The sequence below is a fragment of the Pipistrellus hanaki genome (genome assembly GCF_964339955.1).
Source record: "Pipistrellus hanaki genome assembly, chromosome: 3".
Lineage (NCBI taxonomy): Eukaryota > Metazoa > Chordata > Mammalia > Chiroptera > Vespertilionidae > Pipistrellus > Pipistrellus hanaki.
Window position 1 is genome coordinate 171,222,038 of NC_140505.1, and position 24,079 is coordinate 171,246,116.

A 24,079-nucleotide genomic window follows, 5' to 3' on the forward strand; every position below is an offset into this window, starting at 1 on the left:
TGGAATCCAGCTGTAATCATTTATGTATGTATTGTCCTTGACTACTTATGCAACTCATTAGCAGAAGTAAGTAGTTATGACAATGACCATGTGGCCTGCAAAGCCTAACTGTCTGCTTTTTGATAGAAAAAGTTTGACAGCCCCTGTTATAGATGGGTCAGCAGGTGAGAGTTCTGAATAGAAAATCAACAAGAACCTTATTTTCAGGAACTTTCTGGGTTTGTGTATGAGTATAACTAATACACAGAATATTGAGAAAGAAAGACTGGGAGCTGGCTGGAGGTGAGCTGTGGAGCCATGTGTGAGGCTTTGCCTTGGAAGTGAGATATTTGAAAGCCTGGCAGGAGGGCATGTGGGATGAGATGCTGGGAGGAAGCTGTGCACCCATAGATGCTGTCCTAGGTGCACAGCAGAGCTGAGAGAGAGGCCAAAACCAGGGTCAAGCAAGGACAGTAGGCTATTATAACATGGTATTTCATGGGTTCAATGTAAAGCCTCAAAGAAGCAGAGAACAGTGGACCTGCATTACCGCCATTTGTCCACCAACCAGATCTGAAATAGCATAGCTGGCATGTACACAGAAAGAACTATCTGGCATTGAAATTGGGATGCAAAAGAACTGTTGGCCCAGAAAGGGACTCACTACAGACTGATTCATTTGTTTCTCAGCATAACCATTATGGCTTGTTGCAGTTTAGGTTCTTACAAGGGTATTTCTTGGATCACATGATCTCACACATCTAGAGGAAATAATGAACAACACAAACAGACCCAGAGAAAGAGAACCAGCGATCAGACTCTCAAACCTTAGAGGGAAAATAAGGGGGGATGGGGGCAAGGGGAAGAGATCAACCAAAGGACTTGTGTGCATACATATGGGCCTAGCCAGTGGCCATGGACAATGGGGGGGTGAGGGAGAATGGAGGTGGGGTGGGGCATATCTAGGGAGGGGTTTGGAATGGGAATGGGGGAATAAGGACAATTATGTGAGACCATAATCAATCAATCAAAAAAAAAAAAAAAAAAAAAAAAGCAGAGAACACCTAACCCCACCCTTGACTGCATATAAAGAGAAGTGAGACGACTTATGTAAGCTCAACCAGCTGGTGAAGGGCAAGTCCTGCCTCTCTTCTCCAGTTGTGACCTGAGCCCTGGGACACTGACCCTGTGAGCTCTAGGACACTAACCCTGTGACCTAGCTCTAGGGAAAGCTGTGAAATTCAAGCTCCTCCCCAACAGCCCCCTTTTTGAAATTTTTTGCAGCTCCCAACTCCCAGTCTTATTTCTTAACCACTCTGTCTCTAAGCTGCTTCAAGGCTGGGTCTCTGTCTGGTTCCTCTCAGTGAGGCCCTCCTTGCTCATCCTGAGAGGGATATATGAAAGCCTGAGCACTGAGGCCTCTCTCCCCATCTTCCTGAGCCCAATAGGTGAGAGGTGTGAGAGTCTATGGGTGACCCTTAGTTGGGGTGGGGACAGGGCAATGTACTGCTCCACAGAGTCAGCTGGTGTCAGTGGGACTGAAAGGCCCCTCTAGAAGGCTGTGAGGATGTCACAGAACCATGACTGGCTCCCCATGCAGTTTGTCACACATGATCTGGCCACCTGCAGAATCATTCCTCCAAAAACACTTCACCACCCCTGAGCAAAGAGCTTCTTTAAAATGCTGAATGTCACCCAAGCAGCCCAAGGAGCTTAGGGGGGATTCAGTCAGGGTGCCCTGCATCTTCAGTGAGTGACAGAAACATCTCATTTGTACTGATGTGTTGAAGGAAAGGCTAGAAGAACAGCCAGAGATGAGGCTCAAGCTAAACCCATCCCTAATCTATTGTACAAGACAAGCTCCTCCTGGCCTCCCTTGAGCTCCAACAAGACTCTCCTTGGCTTTCCCTAGCATACTGGGTGGGCCCTAATCCCAATCCTTCAAGCAAGGCAGGGGCAGGTCAGAGATGTAGACAGGGGGGTGAATGTAGCAGGCACATGGTGCAAAGCTAGTTGGACAATATTTGCCCACAGAGTCCCAGATTTTTTTTTGTCATCTGTGCAGCAACCAACACATCATCCAGAGTCAACAGTCTTGCTGGCCCCCTGATAGAGCCAGAGAACAACACATGTAACACTTAAAGCCTGGACACCAGATAGCATGAGAGAGAAGGTGCTTTAGGCACTTACAGACAAAAATGACAGTTCTGACCCTGGCAGAACTCCTCAGTCCTCACTTTATCCACTTTACCTTGTCTCATTTATTTGCAGCATTATATAAATCAGTCACTTAGAGTAGCCAGCCCATCCAAATTACCAAATATTGGGGGGGATGGGGGAAAGCCCCTCTTCTCCTTTCCCCATGCAAAGAGTACCCATGTCACTGAAGGAAATAACAAAGATGACTGTTCACCTGGTGGGAGAATGCCCTTATGGACAGGGTTTCCCACACCTCTTCACATTGACCTTCACAATAGCCCCACGAGGGAGGCCATTTCCTCCATTCTATGGACCAAGGCTCAGAGTGTTTAAGTCACCACCAAGGTCACACAGACAGATTGGTAAGGCCATCAGGTTCTGGAGACTGTTTCTTTTCACTATACCACTAGAGACTCAATGGGTGAAATTCATGCAAGAGTAGTTCTTCCTTCCCCCAGATGCTGGCACTGGCTTCCCTCTGGCAATCGGGACCTGGGCTTCCCTTGCAGCCCCGGCTTCATCTGGTTGGTTGTCTGGAAGGAAGTCCAGAAGGATGACTGGTCTAATTAGCATATTACACTTTTTTATTATAGATGCCTCCTTCCAAGTCCACGGACACTTTCCTTTCCTGGGAAAAGAATGGCTAGGAAGCTTATCCAGAGCCCTGATATGGCTGGCCTTCTTTGTGGGTAGAAATGGAGGTCTAGATACCATGATTTTAAAAAAAAGATTTATAATTATCTACCATAACATCCACTCTTCCAAAGTGTACAATACAGTGGTTTTCAGGTTTGTCACAAGTTGTGCAACAACCACCTAGGTGGTGTGATTGAGCCTCTTTAGAAAGCTCCTGGACCTTCATCTTCTCTCCCATCAGCCCCCTTGTGGGCTGGATGTCTGTGTGAGTCATGGCGGGATGAAGTATTCAAATCCCCTGCCACAGTTCAGCTGGGTGGGATCAGATCTTAATCAGCCCATAGTGCCCCAAATGAAATATTATTTGATCCTTTAAAAAATGTAAACATCCTTGGGAGAAGTTCTGCTTTGGCCCAGTAGTCATTTATACCCATGTCTGTCGGGACAGTAAGTGCTGCTATTCTTTTTCTCTGGCTGCTTTCCTATGGGTTGGCATCCAGGGTTAAGATGGGGGCCCCAGCTGGCCCATATGGTATCTTTGTGCCATATGGCACAGATTAGAAATAGGTCTCTCTTTCTCAAGGTGTCTTACTTTTATTTTTGGAAACTCAAGACATTTCACTGCCATCTGCTAGAAATCTGTCATAGTAAACATACAGACTCTAAGATATCTTCTAATAGGGTTGTTTCTCTTTAATGGAGCATCTCTGCAGGGCATGCATCACCTGTGCAGCTGCATGTGGCCACCTTGGTTAGTGTGGGTACCAGAGTTCAACAATTACCCTTGTTGGCTGGTCCCTGTTGCATTTTTCATCCAGCAGAATAGTGCCCTCACCCTGAGTGAGACCTATAATCCTTTCAGGTTTTGGAATATGAGAACAAGGAAGGGAGCCTTGGGGAAAGACAAGAAGTACAATGCTATGTAGATGGTGAAAGTCCCTGTGACTCTCTGTGACTCCTGGATATTCCCAAGAGGCTGATAGTTTTACAGCCCATCACGTTACATTTGTTCTTCAGGCTGAAGGGCTGAGAACCCTGCAGGTAGTTAAGTATAAAGCAGGGGCTGAGGGAAGCTCAGGTGTGACATTCCTAAGTTTCCATGATAGGAAGTGCAGAGCTGGCACCCAGACCTGGGTCTCTGTCCCATTAACTTGTCCCTTGTCTGTCCCACCACCCTAGGGGGCTGAGCATAGTTTGGGCACAGGTGAGCAGGAAAGATATGGGCTCTCTTTCTCCAGAGGACTCTCAGAACAGTGGTGTGGTGTCCTGTTGGCTTGGGATACAAGGAACTTGCCATGCACAAAAGACACTATAAAGATACCTTCATCCATTAGCCTCTCCGAGAGTTTTCAGCACGTTTGGCTTTTTACTTTCTCCTTCTATTGTCCCTAATGCCAAAGTAGGCTGAGCTTCAAAGCCAGTTTTTGGCCTTTGCTTCTTTCATCCCTTAAAACACACATACTTAGTGAGAACTGTGGTATTTGTGGGCTTATGAGGGGCTCCCACCTTCCTTTGTAGGAATGTGACATGAAAATGACCCCAGCAGCAGTTACTAGTGAGCCTTGCTCAAACTCCCTGAGAATGAGTTTTACCTTATTCCTGATTGCTATTGCTTAAGATGATTGGTTGTGAAGCATTCAGGTGAAAGGGGGGAGGTGTTTCAGAGAGACCGCTGGAATCTTGGAGAAGCCACTGCCTGCATCATGGCTAACCTAGAAGAGCCATCGTCACACGGAGGGGCACACACCATCCTGTTCCCCACACTCATCCATCCTTTTCTCTCCGAAACCTAAGTGACCTCTGGTGTGTGTTCTGGTATTAATAGGGGTTAAACAGACATCGTGCATTTGATTCAGATCACCTTGCACTAGGCACTGCATTGAGGGCTTTGAGTTAAACATGAGGAAGCCTTCTATATAATCTTGACCCATGAGAGCTTGGAGAGAGAAGTTCTTCTCATTGTCTGGTTGTTGAGATGATATTGACCCATCTTTTTGTTGCAAACCTACCAGGGGCTGCAGTGCTGGCTCTCCGTACCCTTGGAGATAAGGGAGTCGGACTTGGAAAGATGCTTGCAGTCAAACACGGGTGCTGCATGTCACAGATGAGTGGCAAGTGAGGAGGCTGGTAGGGTTTAGGAGTCCAGAAGGGCGTTTTGGAGAAGGTGTGACTTGAGTTAGAGCTTGGGTGGAGGATTGCTTTGGGAAGTGAGCCTTGGGGAATGCTGCTTGGCCCTGCCAGAAGGGACCTGGGGCTCCAGCTCAGCCACGGCCAGCACATTCTCCATTTGCTCTAACCGCTAGACTTCTCCACTCCTTGTTGCTCACCTCTTGCTACCCATTGTTTCACTTGCCACCTGTCATCCACCCCACCCCAAGCCCTCATCTCCTCAGCCTTTTTCTAGTTCCCTCTCCCTACAATGTCTATGTTTCTGATTATTCCCCCCAGTTAAAGTTACTTGCATTCTTCTGCATTGAATCTCATTTTCTTATTTCCTGTCCCATATTTTCTAAACTCCCCAGGTCCCTTCTCATTTATTTCCCCATCCTCTCTGGTGCTGTTTGCAGCACCGCCCAGTTTGTTATCATCTGCAGATTTAATTAGCATGGTTGATGATCCCTTTTCTTCCAGACTAGAGGCTATGGGGAGGGTTAGGTGGTCTCAGGTGGGGCCAGCTCCACAGCAGTATGTGTGATAGGGTCACGGCTGTGGAAAAGCCTGTTTTGGCTTCATAGAGGGGACATGTTCCAAACCAGGCTCTCGCCTCTTATAGGGAAAAAAGTGACCCAGGAGCCAGGTTTTTCTGGGAAAAAAGGGAGGATGCTGGAAACGGATTGCACAAACCCCTTCAATTCAAATTCCTCTGGCCCAGAGACACCATCTGTAAAAACCAATTATTATTAGTATTGAGCACCTATTATGTGCCAGGCATTGTACTAGATGTCTTCCTTATATTATTGCTGATCTTCACAGACAGTCTCTGAAGTCACTGTTGCTTCTGGAATATTATATTTTATTTTAACAAAAGGGAAACTGAGTCTCAGAGACTCATAATATATCTATGGTTACACAGGGAGCAAATGGCAGAGATGGAATTTTAAGCCAAGTCTCTCTGAGCGCTTCCTTTCTTGCTTCTCAGAGACCCCATTTACTTCATCCCTTAACCCCCAAAGCACTCGCTCTAGGCTAGTGGATTATTTTCATAGCACTCTTGGCAGATGGGCTGATTTTGGGTGCTTTTGAAAGCCCACAAAAGAATCAACTCCATTTAAATTTTTTTTTTTTTTTTATCATCACAATGATAGGTCTTTCCTAAGTGCCTTTGATCAGCTCATCAATATCAGATTCAAGGTCTAGATTTTAGCTATTGTAATTCAATAGCTTTTACTCATAAACCGGTTTCTTTAACCTCTACTTTAATATCTCTTAAGTTTTAGTCTGGTAGGGTGGGGGCATGGGACTGGTGAGATAATTGCTAACACTAATTTTTATGTCAGATTGATAGGTCTGTGGGTAGTACAGTGGTTTTGACTTCAGCTCCCTGAGCCCTAAGGCAGTGGTATCCGATGGAGCACTACATATTTCAAGAAGGGTAACTTCTTGTCTGTGTGACTTTATAATACATTCACTGAAACATGTGAGGGATCCCTCTCTCCATCCACAGTCATGGTGCTCCATAGTCATGGTGATAAACAAAAGCTCCTACCCATTTGGTACAACTCTAGTGGTTTGTATAAAGGTGACACAGAGACCATCTCAGGAACATAGCGGGGCTGAGCAGGTGGCGCACTGGCGCTCCAAAGTTCAATTAGGGTAGTGCCTTGAAATATTTGGCTAGGGCCGAAACCGGTTTGGCTCAGTGGTAGAGCGTCAGTCTGCAGACTGAAGGGTCCCAGGTTCGATTCCGGTCAGGGGCATGTACATTGGTTGCGGGCACATCCCCGGTAGGAGGTGTGCAGGAGGCAGCTGGTCGATGTTTCTCTCTCATCGACGTTTCTGGCTCTCTATCTCTCTCCCTTCCTCTCTGTAAAAAAATCAATAAAATATATTAAAAAAAAATATTTGGCTAGGGTTCTTTAGCTGAAGTTCTTTATAATTAATGTTGTAGAGGATTTTACAGCTTCCATGTTCATGTTCAAAGTGGACCCTGCCTCCCGATATAAGATCTCTGTTATGAAGGATTGATGGCCCTGAGAAGGAAGAGCCAGAGACCTGCCTTTAAGAAATCTGCCTTCTATGACTTGGAGAAGGTCCCAGTGGCACATGAGAGGCTTGCTCCTTTACTCTGTTGACCACAGTCCAGATCAACCCCAGAGCAGATGGACAGTCACTGCTCACTTATTGCACCTCTTGGTCTCCCTGGAGGATGGGAGGAAGTTCCGAACTTGAAGAGCACTGAGAAAGGGAGAAAGTATTTTCTCAGGGTCATTCTTTATCCCATTAAAGGTATAACATATCTGGGTGAATGAGCAATGTTGAGCACATCAAGATCACTATTGTGAAGTTTACTGAAAAACAGCACTATGTTGAGCAGTTTGGCCAGCACAGGCCACATCTCAGCCCTTTGGCTTCCCTGACTTCCACTGTGTTTCAGGCAGGCTAGTATCCATATGCTGCACTTCCTTTTTTGCATGTTTTTTTTTTTTTTAATGAATATTTATTGTTCAGATCATTACAGTTGTTCCCTTCCCTCCCCTCCCCCCCACTCCATAGCTCCCCTCCAACCGGTTCCCACCCCTGCTGACCTCATTCATAGGTGTATAATTTTTGTCTCTTCCCTTACCCCCACATCCCCTTCCCCCTGAGAATTGTCAGTCCACTCCCTTTCTATGCTCCTGATTCTATTATATTCACCAGTTTATTTGGTTCATTAGATTTTTTTATTCACTTAATTTTTAGATTCACTTGTTGATATATATGTATTTGTTGTCACTTTGTTGTTCATAATTTTTATCTTTACCTTTTTTTTCTTCTTCCTCTCCTTAAAGAATGCCCTTCAGCATTTCATATAATACCATTTGGTGGTGATGAACTCATTTAACTTTTTCTTATCTGTGAAGCTCTTTATCTGACCTTCAATTCTGAATGATAACTTTGCTGGGTAGAGTAATCTTGGTTGTAGGTTCTTGCTATTCATACTGTGAATATTTCTTGCCACTCCCTTCTGGCCTGCATAGTTTCTGTTGAGAAATCAGCTGACGATTGTATGGGTATTCCCTTGTAGGTAATTAACTGTTTTTCTCTTGCTGCTTTTAATATTCTCTCTTTGTCTTTTGCCCTTGGCATTTTAATTATGATGTGTCTTGGTGTTTTTTGTTTTTTTTTTTAAATTTCTTTTATTTGGGGTTCTCTGTGATTCCTGGACTTGTAAGTCTATTTTTTTCACCAGGTAGGAGAAGTTTTCAGTCATTATTTCTTCAAATAGGTTTTTAATATCTTGCTCTCTCTCTTCTTCTGGCACCCTGATAATTCTGATGTTGGTTTGCTTGAAGTTGCCCCAGAGGCTCCTTACACTATCTTCATATTTTTGGATTCTTTTTTATTTTTTATTTTCTGGTTGGGTGTTTTTTGCTTCTTCGTATTTAAAATCTTTGACTTGATTTTTGGGACCATCTAGTCTGTTGTTGGATCTCTTTATATTATTCTTTATTTAAGTCAGTGTATGCTTAATTCATGATTGGTACTTTTTCATATCCTTGAGGGTCTCACTAAATTTCTCAGAGGTTTCTAGAAGATTCTTGTGTAACCTTATAACCGTGGTTTTGAACTCTATATCCAGTAGTTTGCTTTTCTCCATTTCTTTCACTTGTGATTTGTTTCTTTGTCTCTGCATTCTGGCTGCTTTCCTGTGTTGATAGAGTGGCTATATGTGCTAAGTGTCTTATAGAGCCCAGTGGCTAGGCCTCCCTAATTACCTGAGGTGGACACTCTTGGTGCACCCCTTTGTGGGCTGTGTGCACAGTCTTGTTGTAGTTAAGCCTTGATTGCTGTTGGTATCACTGGGAGGCATTTACCTCCAAGGCCAATTGGCTGTGTCTACGATGGGAGAACTGTGCTGGAGATACCCTTATGGGGCAAAACTTGTTCCAGTGGGGCTTTGGTGCTCACTGAGTCTGCTCCCTGAGTGTATCTCTTATGGATGTGAAGAGTTGTAATGTGGATGGTTTCGCTCTTTCCACTGCATACACTGGTTCTTGGATCTCCAAGGAGGTGCAAAGTCAGCCACTGCCTGAGGCCACCCAGGTGGAGCTACAGAAAGATCTGAAGATTCCTCCTCTTTGTTTAGGGTTTGGAGGTGCCCAGATGAGGCCCAGCTGTGAAGCAATGCAAGCTGCTGTCCAGCTTTGGGCCTTCTTTTGGAGGCTCTGGGGCTCTCTGACCCAGCTGCAGTATGTTAGGTTTTAGATTGCTAAAGGCCAGAGCATTCATATGCAAAAGCCTCTATGCACAGCTTGGGTGGGGTTGTAAATTGGGTGGAGCGGAGTCTCAGGGAATCACCAGGGCAGAGCAAACAGCAATTAGCTGACTATCAGCCCTGCCCTGAAGAGGTCCCTGGGACTCTATGTCCTGCAGCACCCTGCAGGAACAATGATTGCTGCAAGCACCTCTGAGAGAAAGCTGCCCTTGCATTCTGGCCCGATGCCAGACAGTCCCGTTTCTCCCCATATGAATCTGGGTCCCCAGAGTCTCAACCAGAACTGGAGTTCAGAGTAGTCAGGAGCTTGTATCTTCCTCCCTATTGAAAAAGGAAATAGTGTACTCAGTTGCCAGCCTTTTTCCAAGGTGCCTCTGTACTTCTGCCCTTCACTTCTGCACCTCTGCACCTCCCCCCAGTCTCTATGTGCTTTCCTCTTCCCTTCTAGTTGTATAAATTCCACTCAGCCAGCCTTCCTGTGGTTCTGGATGATATCCATTTTGTCTTTTAGCTGTAGTTTTGAAGTGGTTGTGCGAGGCAGCAAGTTCAGGTGTTTACCTATGTCACCATCTTGGTTCCTCCTCTGAACTTTCCCCCCTCATCTTATTCCTTCTTTTCTGTGCCACCTACAATCCTTTTGGAATATCTAAATTCCATCATACAATGTTCAAAGTTTAATTCAAGTTCCCTCTCCTCCATAGCATCATTTCAGGCTCCTCTAGCCCATGGTTAGCTCTTCCATTGATTTCTTATATCAGTGACAACTCTTGGTTGCATTTCAGAAAACCCAACTCCAACTGGCTTGAATAACAAAGGGAATTTATAAGTTTGTGTAGTCAGTAAGCCCAATAAGTAGTTCTGGTGAGGCTTGATCCGGCAGCTCAAATGATGTCCCTAAGGATTCCCCACTTTTACATCTTTCTACTCAATCTTTTTTAGGATCCACTTTATTTTAATTACTTAATGGTCCCTTGACTGACCCAGGCCTTCCCTTTTCAGAGAAAATTGAAGTTACTATTCTCCCTAGAATTCTGACAGAAAGAGAAATCTGCTTTCTCAAGAAACCCTGGACAACATTTCCTGTCATCTTATTGGTTCTGATTGCATTACAAACACTTTGCTGAGACAATTGCTTGGGTCAGGGGATGGATATGCTGATTGGCTCAAGCTAATTGGACCTATCCTGGTAGTGAGGTCAATTGTACTGAAAACAGATGACTGAGATTCAGGAGGAGTATTTCTTTAAGAGCAAAGTCTGGCAATTATTGATGAGTGAAAGGGAAGACAACAAACAGGTGAACATTCATTAGTTGTCCTGTCCATTTGGACATTAATCACCTCAGTCATGATGTTATCCATCTGTCTGGTAAGTTAGATATCATTTATCTGGTTTCCAAAGAAGCTAAAAGCTGTGTGATGGTATGATGGCTTATATTTCTTCTCTATGCCCTTAACTCTGAGCGCATTGCTGACACACAGTTGTTCCCCAATAAATACTTGTTGAATTGAAATATGTTGGGAGAAGTGAATCATAGGAAATAGTGGAAATATTCCTTGGGGAAGAGGTGAGTCACCACTAAGAGAAATAAAGGGTTCATCAGCATGGAGGGGAGGGGAGTTAATTACTGATAACATGAAGATTTTATAGAAATGTCTTAAGGAGGGGAGAAAAGTATCAACATAAAATATCACATAAGTTTTGAATTAAGAGGGACATTAGAAATATGGGTACTTTTAGAGGTAATATGATGAGCTTTTAAATGCCTGGAAATGCTTCTTTGAGTGGGACATTTATCATATAGGCCAAAGGAATAAAGGTCAGGAAGGTTTCCTGCCCAAAGGTTTGATGGCTGCTGAGTTCAATGGCGCTCATTGCTGATCCACAGGTGACTCTATGATTTATTTTCCAATCTGGGACATTTTTTATGATGTGAAAATGCTAAATTGGATAGGATGATGACACGAAAGAAATAAACTGGGACTGTCCCAGATCAGCCAGGACTATTGATCATCCTTGGTGTAAGTACTTATCAATTACCAATGAGGGGACCTTTTGTCTTCACTTTGCGTCTGCCTTCCATTCCTCTGGGCATTGAAATGCTTGCACTGTCCTGGTGGGAGTGAGTGGAAAGCACGTACACTGATGAAAGTTAGCATTCTGCAGCATCTGATTCCACTTGCGGATGTCAACTGTCCAAAATAGTTTTACCGTGACAACTAGGAAAAGGCAGCATATCCTCTGGTCTTTCCTCCTGGTTTATCTTTGACCTTTTCCCCTCTGTTTGGGGCTGGGCCTGTATGCCTGAAGCCTGGTTGTCAACTCCCTAGCCTTGCTTCATTTTGGGAGAGGCCTTGTTCTTTCTGCCAACATCTTCAGGGTTCATTAATTTTTATCTTTTTTTCTTTGTGTGTGAAAATTTGGTCTTTGGCCCTTGAATTCTGTTCAGCCGGTAACTTTTTGCATTGTTAATGCCGAAGATAAACATTTTCTATATCTTTAATCTCACTTTGTGTTGTTCAGGTACATGCCAAGAAATATAACTCAGCTATGATTTCTCTCTGGTGGGATCTAAGAAACATGATAGGATCCCCATAAAGATCAAGGGCATGTGTTTGTGGTCCAAGGAACAAGGGCATGGTCTTTGCTTTGAGTGCCAAGGCAGAGATTTGGAATTGGCTGCCTGGAGCTTGCTCTTAAAAAAAATCCATATATATATATATATATATATATATATATATATATGCTGATAACATGAAGGTTTTATACAAGTGTCCTGACTAGGGAAGAAAAGTATCAGGATAAAAACATCACATAAATTCTGAATTAGGAAGGGCATTAGAAATATGGGTATTTTTAGAAGTAATATATATATATATATATATATATATATATATATATATATATATGTGTGTGTGTGTGTGTGTGTGTGTGTGTGTGTGTGTTTATACACTTTATTGTTTGCAAAATATTTTCATGTAAATAATTTTATTTGATTTTGAGATATCCTGGAATCATTAGTAACTTTTAAATATTTATTAGTTAAAAACTAAAATATAAACATTGTTAAATAATGTTTATTTTATATAAATAATATTTTTAATAAAAATAATATTTTTTCAAAACAAAAAAATGTCAAAAGTGTGGCATTGATTTATATTTTTGTAAATCTTTTTTCATTGGTCATCCTTGGTGTAAGTACAATTATTGAGGTATAATTGATGTATAAGAAACTGCACATATTTAAATATGTTGAGTTTAGACATATGTATAAACTTGTGAAACCATCATCATAATCAAGAAAATAAAGATATCTTCTATGCCCCAAGATTCCACATGTCCCTGGATAGAACCCATCCTTTTCTCCTACAGGTGTTATTATTATTAATTATAATTATTTTATTATTTATTATTTTATTTTATTTATTTTAATTTTTTATTAATGTATTATATGTGTACATATCTTTCCATTGGCCCCTCCACCTTTCCCATACATGCCCCCCCCCCCCAGAGTTTTTCATCCATTGGTTTTGCTTATATGCATGCATATAATTATTTTAAAATGGTCCTTAGTTTCAAGAGCTTTGATGACATAAAAAATGGCGCATCTGGTAAGTGGCAGAGATAAGGCTTAAGACCAAGGACTCAGAACCTAGTACTGTTGGCTTTCCCATGACCTGTCCTACCTGGTGAAAATTTTCCTCCATTTCTTCTGAGAGATTTTTGAAGTTGAATGAAATCAGGAGAACACTTAATCCTACTCTCTTGCTGACTCCCCATATGGTACTCCTTCCAGGTTGCTGTGCTACCACCCTTGGGGGCACTGTAGCACAGGGATTAGGTGGGGAACAGTTTCTCTCAACCCTTGGTGTGTAAGAGGGTCTGACCCCTAGGTGTTCCTGTGTTCCCCTTCACTACTTCATCTTTACCTTGGCTTTGAACAGAAGTTTTCTGGGTGGCTCCTGTCTGGAGTGCAGTGATATGCAATGCACCTAGTAGAGACTGTGGTAGCAGATCCAGAGATAATCTCTTCTGGACACTTTCATTCCCTGTCTCATTTCAAAAGTCTGAAAGTGACACCCCACACCTCTCTTTAGTCTCCGATGATGGCTGCCCTGACCACAATCTCAGCACCTCTTAGTTTCACTCCTCCAGCTCTATGAACCTCAACCATGATGGTTTGAGAACATGTGAGTCCAAGGGGTTTCTCTCATGATCTCTGGGGGACCATATGCCATGGTTCTTGCCGATTCAAGAGGTCCTGGGTGGCTAATATCTTAGAGGATTCTGTCCCTGCTCTGCCCCTCTCCATTGTCTACATGCTCACCTTCCCACCCTTCCTCTGGCAGCTCCATTCCTGGGCCATGATGTGCTGCAGCTGATGTTCTGGGCTCACAGCAGGGCCTGGGACCAGAGTACACTCAGGCGTCTGGGGTCAGTGTTGAGGTGACTTGGCAGGACTGTGTGGGAAGGAGGCTGTGGAGTATCAGTTTCCAGTGTTTGGCTAGGGCTACATCCCATTCATTCTTTTTGCTCTAGAGGGAGGACATGGTCTTATGAAGCCACATGCAGTCTTTGGATCACAACAGCAAGCCATAAACAATATGGAGGAGGTGTGTGTGTCCTCTAGACCTTGCAGAGGGCATTGAGCAGTGGCTGGAGCACTGGAGAGAGGTGACTGGGGGCACAATTTACCCCCTCTCACTGCCATTCCTCCATCCCTCATATACCTAATCTCTTCTGAAGGGAGGGGCTTCAGGTTGCCCTTGGAAGGGTTGAGAGTCCTCAGGGACATGTGATGCCATTCCCTTACAGGCACTGTGGGATGGACCCTGGCATCAGGAGATCTGAATTTCATTCCTGGCTCTGCTATTAATTAGCTGTAGGTACAAGCCAAAGCAACTCAGCTTCTTGAGCTCTAGGTTTTTGTCTCTTACTTGAGAAAGATATGTTGGGTGTCATCGGAGATTTCTTCATTTCCAGAATCCTTTGGCCAAATCAGTTCACTCTTCTAAGGTTCACTGTGTCCATCAGCTGACTGTGCTTTGCACTGTCAGCATGGAGATGTTGAATATCATTATGGAAGTTTGATGCTTGGCAACAAAAGTTACCAAAGACTTTTATAGTTGATGTATCTTATTTTCCAGAATATTCCTAATTCTTCTCCTAAATAGGCCTGTAAAGCAGAGAGGTTTTAGGTATACCCAGTTCGTGTGTGTGTGTGTGTGTGTGTGTGTGTGTGTGTGTGTTAGCACCAGAATGAGCTTGTGCTGATGCATGAGACCCCATAGAAAAGAAGCAGCAATCTGAAAATGCTGCGAGGACCAGAGGCTAACAGATAGGAATGGAGAGGCCCTCTTGCAAGGTCTTCATAAGGCTTCTAATCAGGTGGGAACTTGAATAACTTAAGTTGTCAGCATGAGAAAGGATTGAACAATGACACTTAAGGACTGAATTCATTTCTTAAAATGGAACTAGATTTTAATTTGGTTGGCCAAAACTCACCAATTACTTTCTGGACGATGGTAGCCAGTTTTTTAAACATTAGTCCCAGGATCCAAACAGAACCTATTAATATATATGTGCATTGAAGTTGCAATACTTACTGAACATTTACTACATGCTCAGTGGTGGCTGCTGAGGATAAAGCATCCAACAAAACATATTGTTTTGTCCCTACGGAGCTTAAGGTCTAGCCATGGAGACATTTGTTAAACACCTACTGACAGTAATTACAATAGTGGTTGGTGCTATGAAGGAGGACAGGAGCTATTCAGGCAAGAGGGGAGCCAAGGGGCTCAGGAAAGGACTCCTAGAGGAAGTCATGTTTCAGTTGGGACCCAATTAGGACGGCTGAGTCTGGGGCTGGGGAGGACTTTGTAGTAAAGGGAATAGACTTTAAAGAGGCTCTAAAGTAGGAAGATGGTTGGATGAAGAGGTGCCAAGGTGGGAAGCTGATAGAAGCAGTTGGAAACTAATGAGAAGGGCTGTGTGGCTAGAGTCCAGGGAGGAGAGGTAGAGGTACTAGTGCCTTAGAATGTGCATATAAGTAGGTTCATTGTTGAGGCAATCTTAGACAGGAAGGGAGAGACTGAGAGACCAGCTGATTAGGCAGGATACAAGTTCAAGATGGTGACCAGATTTTGCTTCTTTGTGAACACAGTTCTCTCTTGGTTTACTTAGTGGAAAATATGTTTGGAAAATGAACTGACAACACAACTTAAAGTAGACGGAGAAAGATGGGACTCAGGTTATGATTGAGGATTATTCGTTTCCTTTGACTAGAATACTTATATTCTGTTCTTGGGTACCTTCTTCCTGATACCTGGAAATTGGAGAAACAGACTTTATAAGGTTTTATAAAATGAAATAACACTGAAAGACGTTGCATAGTGTTTGTGGGGCATTTCAATTGAGCTGGATAAGTTTTCCTGCCCTTTCATACAACTCACATTACTTGCCATTGAAATAGATGCACCCTCAGATGGACGTATTATACTCCGGCTTTACCAGAGAAATCTCTGTGCACTGGTTCTCCTCTTTCTTATGACCAGAACAAAATTATATGTTACGACTCTTTTTACATTGACTTAAATTTTAGTTGCCTGATGGGATTTCGAAGCCCCTCCAGATGATGCATTTATTCTGGGATTTGGGAACCTGAAAGTCCATAATCCGTGGAGGGTTCTTGGCTTTGCATAGGAAAGAATTCAAATTCAAGTCAGCATAGAGTTTAAAGTGAAAGATGGTTTATTAATGAAGCAGTGATGTAGAGAATGGCTACTCTCTAATGGGATTTGCTTCTTTTATTGAGGCTCATTTAATCAAGGGGTAGAGAATTCAGTAAGGAAAAGGGAATATTCAGGATTTCCCCAGGAAAGTCGTGGAGACTTTTTGGAAGAGCCCTGTTGGCCATGTTGTGTCCTAATATGGACTTTCTTTTTCTAATCATGGTGGTGTGGGGTGTATTGTTTAGTATGGTAATGTATTACAGTGAATGTGTAATGAGGCTAGGGGTTACTGCCAGGTAAAATTAGTTGCCATGTTGGATTGAGCTGGTCTTTTGCCAGTTGTAAATCACAAATCCATTGGGGGCTGGTGACACTAGCTCCATTATAACCCTTGTAGCCCCCTATCGATTATAACCTGGATATCCTACCACACAATCACATTTATTACTTATTTATAAAATCTCTTTTAGGGATGGGTTATATACTCGGATGGCTAACCTCTTAAATTTAAATTAAATTTGTATTGGGTTCAGAAAATAATGTTTTCTGATTTAGTCCTCAAATTTTGAAGATATATTTAAAAAATATATTTTTTTTATTGATTTCAGAGAGGAAGGGAGAGGGAGAGATAGGTAGAAATATCAGTGATAGAGGATTATTGATTGCATGCCCACTACTGGTGATCAAGCCTACAACCCTGGCATGTGTCCTGATGGTTCTCCTGGTTCATAGGTCGATGCTCAACCACTGAGACACACTGGCCAGGAAAACTTATGAATTTTTTAAGGGTCCTTGAGATGTTTTGAAAACAGTGTGAAGGGATGTATGAAAAAGGTGAAGGGGAATATAGTTAATAATATTGTGATAAGTTTGCAGGGTGACAGATAATTACTAGAATTGGTATGGTGATCACATTGTAAGGTATTATATATAAATGTCAAATCACTATATTATACACATGAAACTAATATAATATTGTATATGAACTATACTTAAAAATTGGGAAAACAAAAAACAACAACCCCCTAAAACAAACCAAAATAGAAAAAAGTTCAAGGGAATAAACCGGGATTACTTATCCATAATTTTAGTCTAACAGGAACTGTTTTTCTCTAAGTCTTTTCTGTAAATCACAGAAATTCAATGATAACCTACTGTGTTAGAAATCTCAAATAATGTCCTTGCAAGAAACAGTCATTTTAGTCAGTAATGTCTGACATCTATTAAACAATCCACATTCCATGCTGTATAACATAGACTTCAATACTTTATCTCCAGTTTTCACAACAGTCCTGAAATATTTTTCCTTATTCTGATTAAGAAACTGAGGCCTATTTGGGTAAGTGACTTGCCCAATGTCTCAGAGCTATAAAATCCAGGATGCAAATCTTACTCTGTTTGAATCTGAAGACCAGACTCTTTCCAACTCGTCCCCCCCCCCCCCTCCCCCCGCCCAGGGTTCCTCAAAGAATCCAAATACAGGGCAGAATGAAAGTCTGTTGGGCCTATAGAACAAAGAACTAATTTCCCTTCCTCCCTCCCTCCTTCCCTTCCCTCCCCCACTTCCCTTCCTCCCTTCCTCTCTCCCTCCCTCCCCTCCCCTTTCCCTCCTTCTCCTCCTCCCTCCTCCTCCTCCTCCTCCTCCTCCTCCTCCTCCTCCTCCTCCTCCTCCTCCTCCTCCTCCTTCTTTTCTTCTTCTTCTCCCTCCTCCTCTTCCTACCCCCCTACACTGTTCCACCACTCCCCCTCCCCCATTCTCCTCCTCCTCCTCCTTCTCTTTCTTTTGGCTTAATCTACATTAACCTGCAATTTTAGTGAAAGGGCTTCCACATTGGATGATGGTTCTGCTCAGGGTTTTTGTTTTGTTTTTCTTCAGGAGACAGCCAGTCACACCAGCTAATATTTCACATCAGGTCTCATGTTTTTCATTTTATGAGAAGGTAATAATATTGCATGACATAAAAGGAGCATGATGACTAGATGTTAGCATCACATAATTGCATTCTAGCTTTCATTTTCACTTGAAACAAGTTGCATTTTAGAAGAATGGAGAGGAAGTTCTGCTCAGGGGTTTTGTTTTTCTTCAGGAGACATAGCCAGTTACACCAGCTAATATTTCACATCAGCTCTCATGTTTTTCTCTTTATGAGAAGGTAACAATATGGAATGGCATAAAGGGAACATGATGACTACATGTTAGCACCACAAAATTGCATTCTAGCTTTTATTTTTACTTGAAACAAGTTCCTTTTGAGGAGACTGGAGAGGAAGAATGCTTTGCTAGAGCAACTAATGTCCCCATAATGGAGAGCTAGGTTGTAGACCAGCTTCACAGATTGTTTCCTTTCTTATTTTTATTTTCACTAAATTAGAAAAGCTTACATTGCTATTAGAAGTAGCAACAAGTGATTGAAAACTCTGTACAGTAGTTATGAATATTGTAATCATATATGGACATACAAATTGGGGAAATTTCCTACTGAAGGCCACGTCCAGTGTTCTGTCATAACTGTGTCCACTTGGCTGAGAGGTTGAGTATTTTGTCTTAGGACTGTAAACATTCTGTGAGCTGAAGCACATAATTACCCAATTCTGTCTGACATGTGACATACATTCAGTAAATAAGCATCACAATTACTGTGATTCTTTTCAGGTATTTTGAACTCTGGACTATCCCAGACTTTTATTGCATAGTTCAATATTCTTGCAAAATCTTGGTTTCTTTTTTTATTCTTCTCCCTTATAAATCACCAGCTTTTATTCACAAAGTGGAGATAGGTTCTGGATGTTTGAATTACTGAATATATGTCAGAGCCACCATTTAAAATCAAAGACATAGTCTTAATTTGCATTATGAGCATCATAACGTATCTTTTTATTGTATTTATCATTTCATATGCAAGCACTATCATAGTCAATGTCCTTCAGTGGGGAGAACAGTGTTCTTGTCACTATTCCTCTGCCTGGCACACTGGAAGGGTAGGGTCAGAGGCTACTATCTTCAACCACTAAACCAAGACCAGAGGACAAGTTGTTGACCACCAACTGGCCTCTGTGAATGAAGTTGGGGGATAGTTTTCTAAAGGGATAGCTACTTTTCTGTGAGCAACAACATCTTTGCTGCACATGGAGTCAGTGCCTCTTCAGTACTGGTCTCCATGCATCCTGCTTCACAAGACACACAGTAATTTAATAAAGCCTCCTTTCTCCTGGAGCATGGGTTTTCAGGGGATAAATGGAACAAGATGCTTCAAATAGGTGTCTCTGTAGAGCATGCTTGTTAGTTCCTCAGTCCCCACTCTGCCCCTCAGAGGCTGTATCTGAATGGTATGTTGGCCAGCACACCAGGATCTCCCCTCTATGGTGCACAGGTTTTAGGTGGTTTCCAACAGTCATTTGATGAAGGAATTTTGCTATCATTTTTGTTCTACTTTCTCCATGGACATAGTGTTTGTGATTAATTTTGTAGGTAGTTTTAGATGCTTTTCATAAATGGTGGGGCTTTTGCCTATTTCCTACTTGTTCTGGTCTCTTTCATTTTTTGGTGACAAAATTAATTAAATTTATGTCATAAAAAGTTTTTTCCCCAGGGTGTGCTTGTTCTGAAAACATTTGAGGTTTTATTTGAAGATAAGTGGAAACTGATGCTTCTTGTCATAATCTGACCAGGTTTTATAACAGACACTGCGGCGAGGGCCAGAGTCATTAAGACCTAATTTTCAAACACTCATCACTGCATTTTCTTTCATCTTCATTTTTGGGTGAAATCAATATACTCACAGAATCACTTGACGTGGAACATACATTCATAAGAGCCCTGGTCATTATTTATAGATATGATACTATTATAATAATTCAAATTATTATTTATATAATTACTATTTGGCATGGGTGAATCCCTTTTGTGATTTGGGGCTGTGACAATAGTAGAAAAAAAATACAAACTTAACAACAAACAATGAAAATAGGTACATATAGACAAATTGCAGGCTATTCATCAAATACTGGCAGAAGTAAACCACATAACTACTATTGAGAATTAACAGAATTTTTATGAAAATCATAATTGCTTACATTTCAAATCTCTACACACAATGGTTTTAACTTTTCTTTCCCCCTGAAGCCACCAAACCTTAGGGACCACACTAATACTGCCCTATGGGCTTTGATGAGAACTTTTCTGAAACTGAATGGTATGGGTAGGAGGAGACTAGTCCCTGGTGAAGTTTAAAAAATACAAAAATAAGAAACTGAAGAAACACCAGGTTGTGGCTTCTACTTTGGGGAACCAGAAATTTAAGCTATGTCCTTATAAGTGTTTCTATTTCTTCTTTCATTGTATCTTACAGAATAAAAGCCAAGGATCCATCTTTGTCCGGATACATGCCCCGTGGCAGGTGCTGGCCAGAGAAGCAGAATTCTTGAAGATCAAAGTTCCCACCAAGAAAGTATGAACATATTTCTTCTGGGTTTAAGGGCCCCCTGAGGGCTGGATGAATGTGAATAACTGGGGAACAGGGTCATGTGGGATATTGTGGAGGTGAAATCACACGTCCCCAACGACCCTAAGTATGGGAAATGATGTGAGTGGGACAGGGAAGGAGTTTGGGGAAGGAGAGGGGGTAGGTTTGGAGATCCTTTCACTTCAGAACTCCACCTGAAATGGGTGGGCTCCATGAGAAGCCAGACATCCCCTGACCTAGCTTTTTGATTTCTTCTTTCTTCCTCTTCTTGGGGTCCCAACACAGGCAGGCATTTTTTTTTTTTTTTTTTTTAGAGTGAATGTAACAATGAGAAGAGACAGCAACCCATAATGATTGGGTCAGCAGCATGCAGGGAAAATTGCACCAAATGCTCTATGAATATTCTGGTTGTAACTCTGCCACTAAGTATTGTGTGTGGTGGGCTTGGCTCATCTCTTCTGTAAAATAGAAGATTCCTCATTGGAAGAGTTGGTCAAAATTATTTGGGAATACTTTCAAAGTGTTCATACCAATGTCTCATCTTGTGATTTTGATTTTGTTGGTTGGTGTGAAATGAGGTTCTGGCATCAGTATTATGAAAAATATCCCCAGGAGGTTTTCATCCATATCTGGGTTGAGAGGCCCTTTTTAGATGATTTTTAAGGCCCTTTTTAGCTGATATTTTCTATGTATAATTTAAAAACATTCTTATGGAATTCCTAGGTGACAGTCTTCTTGTAAAACAAAATCCAGCAAACACCTCACACCTCCAAAAAGAAAGGAAACCTGGCCACAGATTCACCATTCCTTTTTTTTTTTTTTTTTTAAATTAGGCATTTTAGGTGAAATGGGTGGTTATTGGTTTTGACCATTTGAGATGGCTCTAGTAAGGGTCCTGGGGCAGATGATAATTTGTTTAACCATGAGTGATCTATGGGTAATCTATCTCTATCTGTCTCTGTTTTTCTGTCTCTGTCTCTGTAACTTTGCCACACACACACACACACACACACACACACACACACACACACACAGTCATTTCATAAGTGGTGACCACGTTTTGCAAAGATTATTTTCATCATTTTAACTACCATAATTCCCACCCTCCCAATATTTGTTGCCTTCCGTACCACTGTATCACTTACCTGTATCACCATCTCCAGTATCATTAACATTCTTATAGTCCACAGCACCATTCTGATTAGCATTATTGGATATGTTTACATCTTCACTACCAAACAGATTTACCATTCCAGTAAAAAAAAAAAATCACTTATAAAAACACACACATAAAAGAAAACAAAAGGAAAAAATATAACTCATCAAGTACCATCATGTGGGATGCCATTATGAGTCCCCTACTCAAGAAGGATAAAGTCCTGGGGTTCTGTTTTTACAGGTTTATTAAGATGGATAATACCTCCATAGTGGACACATGACTATTAAACAAGGAACAAAGATAGACATGAATATTAGTTGCAAACTTCTGCTAATAAAAGGTCAATGTTTTGGGGTCATATGCCTTAAAGTCTTGGTTTCATAAGGACCACAACTGTGATCTCCCCTCCACTTAATTGTACTACTACATTCTTTGTCTCCCAGTTTTAAACCTTTCACTCCTTTTACTGCTGTCTTCAAATGGGATATGTCATCTTTGTTCTAGTTCTCCTCAACTGATGTTCTTCCAGTCTGCTGGCAACATGACCTAAGCTTGAGCCTTAAAATAGAGGCTTCTGCTTACCTCTGCTGGTGCCCTAAAATGGCCAACCCATTTTTCTTCTCTTTCTTCTAACTTCAATATATATTTTTATTTTCCTTTCTCTGATTTATCTGAATAATGTTCTGCTAATCTCATTCTATTTGTATCTTGCTTCCTATGTCTTTATCTTTGCTGGCTGATTCATGGAAAGAAGGTGAGCAAAACTAATGCCCGTGCTACTGCTTCTGTCCCCAGAATGATCCTTTTAACAAAAACCTAGAGATATAGAAAAAGTGTATATCCTTCAATTTTTTTCTCTTTACTTCTTTCTTCTTTGCTCTCCTTCCCATCTTTCTTTTACTCCCATGCTTTTCCCTTTCCTTCTTTTCTGTCCAACTTCTCCCATTTGATGCCTTCTCCTAGCCTCCCTCTCTGTTCTTTGAACACCCTATCACACCTCTCATTTTCCTACCACTTTCTTTTTTTACTCATTCCCAGACTCAGTTCCCAAGTAGTGCCAGTCTCCGATCCCTCTGGTCTCTGCTTGTCCTTTTACAAGCTCATACCTTTGAGAGCATATCTGCCTTCAGAGTTTATATGCCCCCAAACATTTATCCTATTGAAACTTCCCATCTATAGTTTAGGTGGTACTTGCACTTGAATTTGTAGAAAGGATAATTAGGACAAGGACATACTATAGCCATCTCTGAGTTTCCATCCTTTTTTATTTTTGCATTTATTTTTCATAATTCAAAAATATGTTTAACATATAACCTGGTGTAACTTTGAGTTGTACAAAATGTTAATTTGATACATCTATCTATTGTAATATGATTGCCATTATAACAATAATTAACAACGTTCTCCTAACATATAATTTTTCTTTCTTTTTAGTGGTTAGAATAATTAAGTTCTAGTCTCTTAGCAAGTTTGGTGATTGTAATATAATATTGTTGTCCATATTCTACTGTGCATCGGATCTGAACTACATCTGACCTATAATATTTGCTTCCCTCTATTTCCTGGTAACCAACAATTCACACTTTGTTTCCATAAAAGTTTAGATTTTTAGACTCTATGTACTAGTATAAGTGATTTCATACAGTACTTTTCTTACTCTGACTTATCTCACTTAGCACAGTGTCTTCAAGTTTCATCCATGTTGTTGCAAAAGGCAGGATGTCCTTCCTTCTCAAGGCTGAATACTATTCCATTGTGAATATACACCACATCTTCTTTAGCCATTCATGCATTGATGAGCACTTTGGCTATTTCCCACCCCTTCTTCCTTTTAATTTTGGGAGACACTGCACTAGACAATCCTCAGAAGACCAGACTTTTAGCCTCGGTTCTGCACTTATTTGCTATATGATTTGGGGATGTCACTTCATCTTTCAGAGCCTCAGTTTCTTCACATGTGATATGGGAATTATAATATATACCCTATTTTTCTTAGAAAGTAATTGTAAGAATCTAATTCTTAACCAGTGCTATGGAAATACAGGAATTTGTTATTGTGTCTGTGTTCTCAAGTCTTTTTAATTATATTCTCAATTCATAGTCCCCTAATCAATGTCCCTCCTGACCCAATAGGCAGCCAACACTGATGAAACTCTCACAGTAGAAGAGTCTTTGGAGAGTGCCTGAAGGGCACAGAAATAATCTATGTATTTAGAGAGCTTATAGTCAAAGACACAATAGGAAGAATGCACATGCCCAGAATCAAAACACTAGTTAGATGGTGTGTCAAACAGCGACTCAGTACAGGAGAGATTCTGCATGGAAACATGGTGAACCAGGGAGTCAGGAGAATAAAGCCAGATGGTGGCTTCTACAAGGCTCCAGGTATAAGAGAAAGAACTTCTCCCAAAGTTTCTGGGCCCAAGATGTGACACAGGTGAACTGTTCTGGCATCCTTCTATGGGTTCAGTCACATGACCCTGACCTTTGTATTCATAG

At 41.7% G+C, this 24,079-nt stretch overlaps 1 protein-coding gene across 1 annotated transcript in view; it reads left to right on the forward strand.

The window, feature by feature from the left end:
• ANO2 (anoctamin 2) overlaps positions 1-24,079 on the forward strand; it is a 277,160-nt gene that overhangs the window by 36,720 nt on the left and 216,361 nt on the right. The window contains exon 3 of the mRNA XM_084878468.1: positions 20,308-20,406. Within this exon, the coding sequence (XP_084734594.1) occupies positions 20,308-20,406 (99 nt within the window). The remainder of the gene's footprint in view (positions 1-20,307; positions 20,407-24,079) is intronic.